The 8,964-nt window shown below is 38.1% G+C and overlaps 1 protein-coding gene across 1 annotated transcript in view; it reads left to right on the top strand.

Moving 5' to 3' along the window:
* The window catches only part of LOC110026724, a 20,589-nt gene extending 11,950 nt beyond the window's left edge, over positions 1–8,639 (top strand). The window contains 3 exon segments of the mRNA XM_020727803.1: positions 7,783–8,009; positions 8,088–8,349; positions 8,352–8,639. Coding sequence (XP_020583462.1) covers positions 7,783–8,009; positions 8,088–8,349; positions 8,352–8,476 — 614 coding nt within the window. The 3' untranslated portion in view covers positions 8,477–8,639.
* Positions 8,640–8,964: the final 325 nt, after the last annotated feature.

Here is an 8,964-nt window from a genome sequence, read left to right as displayed (position 1 = left end):
GTTATAATAAGTATTCCATTTAACGACACAAAAAATTTATTCATCCTTTAATAAGCAAAACCCGCAATCAGCGGAACCTTGAAGCCAGGAGAGCATCTCATTTTAAATTTTCTCCAAACAAAGGAATTCATAAAACCAACATTTGCTCTCATCGCAGCCACCAGAACTATCATTATACTCATAACAAATAAATAATTAAAGGGGCAGTTACGTACATACCACCCAATTCATCCACTGTTGTGGTAGTATAAAGGAAGCTGCGAACTAAACATGAACTAGTGGAAATGGAAGATACCATTGCATATAAAGTATAAACTAGCTGGTGCTCAGCAGAATACCTTGTTTAAACCCTACCCAAACTTCAAGAAAAGAGGAAGAAAAGAACTCCAATGCCAGCTTATCCAAATAGGAAAACTGAACTATTGTTTTCAGCAAAGCATGGAGAGCATACAAACAACAAATGAATGATTCTTTATATCTTGAAGATTTCAGCAAAGCATGGAGAGCACACAAGCAACAAATGAATGTATTAACAGTGTTCAGTTGGAGAGATTCAACTACATGCTTTTGCATCAGGGGGGGAAAGAGCTAAAATCAATTATGCAGCATTGGACCATAGAAATATCCTCAATAGAAATCCCCAATATGTCCAACAAGGATTAACTCATTTTTTCTTTATGAATGGGCTACAAAGATGAAGCATCGTGGTATGCAAGGCCTTACCATCACCATTGTTACCAATAAAAGTCCAATTGACTATTCCAACCTAAAAGAGCCATGCAAAGCCTTACCAGAAACTTCTAACTTTAGTTAACACCAAGAGCATCACTCGGCCGACGTTATTACCAAGGAAGATTATCAAACATACCACTCAATTTTTATGTGTTCATATATCTACCACCCAAAAAAGAAGTAGAATAACTAATAAAAAATAAAAATATCAAAATTAAAGAATTAAAAGTAAAATGTTTGATCTGATGGAGACGGTCTTCCGAGTGACTAAGTGCAATCTATTATTTTAAAATTCAACGATTGAGTTTGGTAAATCACAATCAATAGATAACTATTATTTTTTAAAGCTTAAATGTCAAATGAAATGGGATGTGTTATATGAATAATAAAAGGAGACAATTCACTATTATTATAATAGAATTTGTAAAAGAATATTAAATATGTTTGATAATGAATAAGAGTAACTTAAACTAGTGCACTTCTATCTAATTATTTATATGTCAATATATCAAGTGTGCTTATAAGTATAGGATTTAACAATCTTTTAATGCTACATGATAATATACATGTGCAATATAAGTGTGTGTATGTGTGTGTGGTTTATTTCTTACAACACTATGAAACAAAGAAAGGTATGCACCCTCCCATAGAAATCTAATGGTTTCTCTGAGGATTCATTGGTCTGACTAACTATAACAAAATGACTTTATACCACCATAATAATATTATAATATCAGACATATTTCATGTACCACAATCAAAGCACAAGAGTACAATTATAATTTGTTCACCAATAATTATACGTAATTATGAATTTGTAACAATGCAAATTAACATATCAAAACTAAAAAAAGAAATAATAAATCTTATGAACATGAGACACAAGTAATTAACCATAAGCCTATAAAATAATATAATAAGACTAATTACTTATGCAATTCATTATGAATAATAATTAAAACCCAATGCAATTATATTACCAAAATATAAAGGATATGATTAACAAACATAACTTTAGCTAGGAATTTAATACAAGTAGCAAGAATAACACTCTTGATAACAAATATCATACTTATCCCCTAATAAATGATAGTACTTGTCTCAAGATGAGCACTAAACTCCAAGTTTATTAATGATTAAACCAACAATAACTAACAAATCTCACACAAATAAAAATCTCCAAAAATTAACAATTATGTAATTAAATGTATTGAGATTAATTATTTATTAAATTAATTTGGAGTGGGGATTGACTAAAATTAACTTAGTCTAGTTTAAGGATTACCAAGAAAAAGTAAAAATAGTTAATCTCCTTGATTTCACATTGGATAACCACATTATTAAAAGAAAGAGAATTAAAAAAAAAATAATGAGGAGGAGGGAGCTCACTCTAGGCCTCAAATACTATAAATATTCGACCACTGATGAGGACGGGTACCTACGAAATTGATGGAAGGAGGTGAAGGAGGCGACAACTGTCAAAGCTTTGAGAAGAAGATGTGAGGTTTGATCAGTGAGGTGTGGCGATTGTAGCAAAGAGTTTGATTGAGTTGTCGATGCCTTAGCCTCTCTCTCATTAAATCAGGATGGAAGGCAATGCAAAAGGCAAGAAGGAAAGTTGGTTTGGGTAAAAAAATATGGTAAGGAGAAATCATGGGGATTCAATCGGGAAAGTGGCGTAGAAATGAAGCGCAAAAATTGAGGATAAAATGACAAAAATCTTGCCTTATAATTGGAGCTAAATCAAGAAGGTGATGGAAGCTCTATGAAATTCATGTGGTCTGCACGAGATTGCATGAGTCACACGGTTGAAAAAGGAATGATGGTAACTAGAGGAAAGAAAAAAATTTGGTTCTTACAACTATTGTCTTTGCTAACCACATTACTTTTATGCTTAATATTTTCAGTAAAACTTTTATCCTTCATACTAATACTTAAATCTATAATTTACTTCTTTAAAGTTGTGGATATTTTGATTTAACATAAACTTTATAATATTAATAGTTTCATTATAAAGCCTTTGTCTTGGGATTATCTTGGGGCTATTATTAAACCTTCTAAATTAGTTGTTGGCAACCTTCAAAAACTTTTTGAAAAGCTTCAACTTTTGTTAGCTAGTTAGAGCCAAAAACTTTCGTCAACTTACTAGGATTACTATTTAGAGCTACCTTTATTATTGATTTCATTTTACTTCCTCGCCTAAAGATTTAAGAAGAAAATTTGATTAACAATTTTCTTAGTCATAACGATAATAATAAAAAAATGCATACTACCAAGTGGAATATTGTGACTTAAACATAAGGGTGGGTTTGACTTGCATTCCTTCCAAAGATGAAGATAATGTTAAATTTCTCTATTCACTGCATGGGTGCCCCCGCGCTGATAATGCACCGGGTGCCCTTACACCGTAAAAGTAATTAGTATGGATGCACTGCGATCTTGGTGTACCCAAGTCGTTTACCACAGTTTATCTCGTGCCACCCCTGCAATCTCGACCTTCTAGCTCAAGTCCAATAGCCAAATGACATGTTGCTTTGCTATCGATGATTCATGGGATCTCCAATTGTCGATGGAAGCACAACTGCTGATTGCTGCACTAATTGACAATCTTCGGGATCAATTCGAGGGAGTTAACTGTTCCTGACACCGATCCTCTCCGTCAAATCGCTTATAAATACCCCTCCCCTTTCTTTTGTTTGGGCACATTTCTTCCTCTTCCTCCCTCTTCTTTGTTAGTGTTGTGGCTTTCCTCCTCCTACGGTTTTGATCACTTCTTCCCTCCTCCTACAAGTTTTTATTTAATTTAATTTTATTGTTTTAAGATAATAAATTAATGAAGTATTTAGGTTAGGCTTGGGTTTGGGTTTACTCAACCTAGCCCGAACCCGACCTAGTTCAAACTTTACCTTGCCCCAACCCAACATAGCCTAGACCCGACCTAGCCCGAACCCAACCTAGCCCAACCTATTAGAAGTATGGACATATAAAACAAACAGTTTTACCTTCTGAAATTATTTAAGTCTCTTAGAATGAAGTAACCCATTGTTACCGAAGAAGGCACCACTAATCACCTTTATTTTAAGAAAACTCCCCATTTGTCATCACTATGATGCTACGTGGAGATTTCTAGTTATAAGGTTGCTCATGGTTGATGGGTGTCAATGCATCCGAAGGGATCAGAGACAACATAAACCAAGTTAGATTTAAACAGACTAGTGGTGCAAAATTATCCATCAATTTCTTAAATTTTTTTAATAAAAATGAATAAAAATTTCTTTAGCATTAACAAATAGGAGAAAAATACCAATAAGTTGTAAAAAAGTGCCTGTCCAAAGTAACTAGTAACTTCTTCCCTTTTCATTAAGTATGCAAACTTCACTTGGGTGAGAAAAACACACGATACAACTTGTAGTTTCAGCGATGGAGCTTCGATCATCTCTCGAAAATAATAAAATTATCTCTATCTAGACTAATTGAAGTTGATGTATCATAAGTTTTTTATTCCATGCGGAAGAGCTCTTATTTCTTCTAAAGACAAGTGAACTATATGTTTGGATAAATTGGTTTGAAAGTGAGAGAGATTCTCAAACCTTTTAACAGAGCTTCAATCTTTTCTAAAAATGAGTTGATAATCTAAATTTAAATAAATTAAAATTAAAATTAGAGTATTTTTCACCGAATTAGGAAGCTTCAATAATCTCATCTAAGTTAATCTCTCAAAAAATATATTGTAATTCTAACTAGAGATGATGAGTAATGCAACAATATAGATTTTGTCTGATGCAAAGAAGATGAAAAACAAAGTCCTCATAAAATATTAATAATTCATATGATACACTAGTTTTATCATTGGTAGATTATTTATTACTAGTTTTAACTATTCATTTGAAATTTAGTCTTTTTTTTAGTAATCACATGCATCTTTATGTTACCCTTGTAAAGTTTCCTCATAAAATGCTTACATTTTGATTTTTTAGAGGCATTTTGATTTTTGACTTTCTATGAAAAAATCATGATATTTTGCTTTTAATAAACTTGAAAACCCTCTCCGGTCGATCTTGAAGGAGAAGTAGTAACTAAAAGTGTCGATCAACTAAGGGATGCTGAAAAGACGACAAAACATGATGAAAATCACGATGACCAAGATAGAGTTCAGAAGAACTTGGTTTGAAATGACCCTGTATCTAGTGAGCACGGTTGTGAGCTCTGGTCATAACGACAACTGGACACCATACTTAAACTAATCCTGATAGACATCAGACTAGGGCCCATGTAGTCCATCGGGCGCCCTGCAATAGACGTCTCGCGGAGGGTGATTTCCTAAAGACTCTTCACGTTCTGGTCCGTCAAAGAAGAGGGATTGGTCTCCCTCACGATGCCAAAGAGATCTGGAGAATACTTTGGAGCCATAACAGTCGAATGAAAAGAACGAAAGAATATGAAGGAAAAGGAATCAGAAGACTCGAAGAACAAAGTACAAAAACTGAGGGCGACCCCTAGACCTATTTGCAAGGCAGGCACACAAATCGAAGGGTTGCATAAAAATCAACACCACACAAATTGTCATTTTAAATTTTGTCAAAATGTTATTTTATTAAAAATATCATTATTATAGGTTTTAGACAAAATGCTTAATAAATGGGTCCTCCAAGGCTTCAGACGAGACATAGTCCTTGTCAAGTAACATCTGAAGGACAATCTCTCCACTAAGCCTAATCTACTCCATCCGGTCGGCCTCATAATGGAATCAACTCAGAACTATTAAACCGCGAATGGATCCCATTTCAGCTCGGACATTGTTCAGAGAACCAAGAGCGATGTGACCTCTCCCTCCAGCCAGGCGATGTTAGTCGATTTTTGTTGAAAGGCAACCTCCAGACGTTAACAACGGTCCATCCATCCCAACATAGAAGAGTCGACAGAGCTTTCCATTGTCTTGTGCAGAGCCTCTACCATCTACTGCACCAGGCATGCCATCGACCCAGGGGGAAGGAGGGAGGGGGGCAGGGGTGAGGGGGGATGATCAAATCAAGGGATTCGACGACCCACCTTCCTCGACATTCTTTGTTCTCGCTGACACATCTGCATTTAAAAGGAAGGTTAAGTTATTGCGCCAGCCAAAGTCAAAGGAAATTTCTTACATACCCATGAGCATCCCCAACTCTGATACAGTCAAGGGACGACCTTCATCCATTTCCCCGGATGGGGCTTGGGTCAGAAGCCACGGGTTTCCGGAGCCTCTTTAGCGATCGTCTTTCGAGCCCCTTAAAATAAGCAACCTGAGCGACCGACTTGGGACCAACGGTCTCTCACCTCTTTTCTTTTCTGGCCACCTTTTTCTTTCTTGGGAAAGATGTCGGAGCAAGTAGATACCACGACAAAACCAGTAGGTTCCGGTCGACCGTCTTGTTGATTGTGCCACCCGACATGACACCTACTCAGCAGCCTGGAAAATCTTGACAATGAGCCCAACTCTTGACCTTATTTATAAGACACGCCGAACACAAAAATAAAAGGAGAACTAATCATTAAATTTTCTTGATTTATGTGACACGATTAAGATAATAATTTTTTTGACCTTATCGTAGCTGCCACCACCAAGGAGAGGGAAAATTCAGGGAACTGATATGTATACACTAGAACTACCGGCATGAATCTAAAAAAGAACGAACAACCAAAAATGAAAAGCTTCACCCAAGGGCAAATAGTCGACTGACAAGTCACCGCCAAGCAGGTGAAACAACATCTCTAAACCTAAGATAGGTCAAAGCTCTGGAGATGGTCCCTGACCTAATGGCGACAAGATTTGTTAAGGGCAAGACGTAGTTTATCACAATAGCAAGTCTTATCAGATTCCTCACAAAGACAACGACAATATCCGCCTAAGACCTCGCAAATAGAGGTACCCAGCTGAGGCGAAGAGCTAACCAGGTAGACGAGACGTAGGCCCTGTAAGACTTGAGTCAAAGCGATAAGTGAGTCACGGTTCACTCGACAAAAATAAATCGACTCATCAGTCCACCAACCGACCAACAGAAGTGCAAGCAGAAAACTCCTTGATCGTGATTGGATGGCCGACCTGCTCTTGGTGCGGCGGATGAGGTTGATGTCGACTGAACACCTCGGTCGATCACACACAAGACACGATCGCCACCCACTCAATCGCCTCACTCAGGTGCATTCTAGCGGATCAACCAACCAATTAGCTACATATCAAAATTAAAATTGTAAAACATATATGAAATAAAATCTATATAATTTATTATAACATTAATCATATTAAGAACTGTTTTAATAACTCTTATCTACTTTCTATAATTGTAACAAAGACATTTTTATAAATAAGAGAAAAATGGAAGACCAAAGGGGCAGACTGTTTGGACTCCATCGGTTCTCTCCACAGTAACTCTTGATTTAATTTATTCTTTTCTTTACTCGACTTTTAACTCTCGATGAGCATTCACGAAAGACAATCCAAGATCCACCATATATATTTATATATCTGACATTTAAATTTTAATACTTATATCTATATGACTTAGAATGTTACCAACACATCAAAAATTATACTATTGAAAACATTGCAAAAGTCAAATATACTTTCCATGTATAAATGTATAACACATTGTTATTAGATATGTAAATACTTATATCAAATTATTAAAATTTTCTTCTTACATATGAAGCCTTCACCTCGAAGTTCCATCCGCCGTGTGTGTGGCCACGGTCACAGGATCAGCCGCACACGGCCGTAAATCCTGACCGTTCAACGCGAACGCGTATCCCCCTATATAACAAGTATCCACGCCCCATTCAAAACCGCTCAACGAATTCCTTTCGTCAAGTTTTGCTCCTTCTCGAATTCCAATCTCGTTAGGGTTTCTCAATTTTACAGCCATGGCCGAATCTGACGCCCAATTCAACCAAACAGTAAGCGTTTCTGCCTATTTTCTTTCATAACGATAAATTTCCCCAACGCAATTTAGCTTTTCCTTCATCAATTTTTTTTTTTTTAAATCTGATTCAATGCATAAAATTTGTTGCTTAAAGGGGCAAGAAGAGATCGAGAAACTGCAGTACCTGGAGATCGTTCATCTGGCAGCGATCAGAGCGGTGTTCTGTGGTTTTCGAGTCTGTACTTGTACGCAAAGGAGAAATCCGGCCCTCTTCGAAATGGAGTCGACAGCGTCGAAGGCACCGTCAAGGCCATCGTAGGTCCGGTCTACGACCGCTACCATAATCTCCCCTTCGATCTCCTTAAGCTCGCTGATCGCAAGGTGCCCTACTATCCCTTCCTTCCCCCTTTCCTCAAGCCGTGATCGCCTCCGATCTCTCACAGCTGTTATGTCATGCAGGTCGGCGCGTCGGTCCAGGAGCTGGAGCGGCACGTGCCAGACGGGGTTAAGCAGGCATATTCGAAGGCCCAGAAGGCGCCTGAATTGGCCCGCTCGGTCGCCGGTGAGGTCCAGCGAACGGGAGTGGTGTCGACTGCTGCCGGTCTAGCAAAGGCTGCTTGTTTCCGGGCCGAGCCGGCGGCGGAGCGGTTCGCTGCGTCGGCGTGGCGGGCGCTGAATCGTCTACCGGGCTTCCCACAAGAGGGGAGGGGGGGGGTGGCCTCCCCGGGCAGCGTTACAACGGCGCGGTTACGTCCGCCGCGGAGAAGGGTTACGCTGTCTCCGCCTACCTGCCGCTGGTACCCACCGAGCGTATCGCCAAAATCTTCGACGTGGCGGTTGCCGAGTGAATTCTACGGCAGTGATTGTTTTCTGTTTCAAAGTGCGTGGAATGGACGGTGGTGATGAATGCTTCTGTTTTTGTGTCGTTTCATTTTTTCTACCGTGGTTCGACGTCAATGTTGTGTGCTAATCTTATGAATTATAATTTTATTTTTGTGGCTCTTCATGTCGTGTTATGATCATCTCTTGCTATATTATTTATATATAAATTAATTACTAAATAAGAATTTTATATTCTTGGGTATTAGTGTTGTTGAGTGGTGATAAATTCAAGGAGATATAATGATATATTAACATTTTAATGTTGAATCTAGGAGTGTAAACGAACCGAACACGAACGAACAGAGTTTGTGTTTGTGTTAGGTTCGTTTGAAATAAGCTCGTGTTCGAAAGTGTTCGCGAAGCCACTGTTCGTGTTCGTTTCTTAATGAACGAGTCAGAAGAGCCGGGCACGAGCTATTCTCGAACGAGGAGCCAGTTTGACATCCCATATATA

Source organism: Phalaenopsis equestris, unplaced genomic scaffold (assembly GCF_001263595.1).
Source record: "Phalaenopsis equestris unplaced genomic scaffold, ASM126359v1 Scaffold000399, whole genome shotgun sequence".
NCBI classification, from domain to species: Eukaryota; Viridiplantae; Streptophyta; class Magnoliopsida; order Asparagales; family Orchidaceae; genus Phalaenopsis; species Phalaenopsis equestris.
Note: the sequence above shows the minus strand (reverse complement) of the source record. Positions and strands in the feature narration are given on the sequence as shown.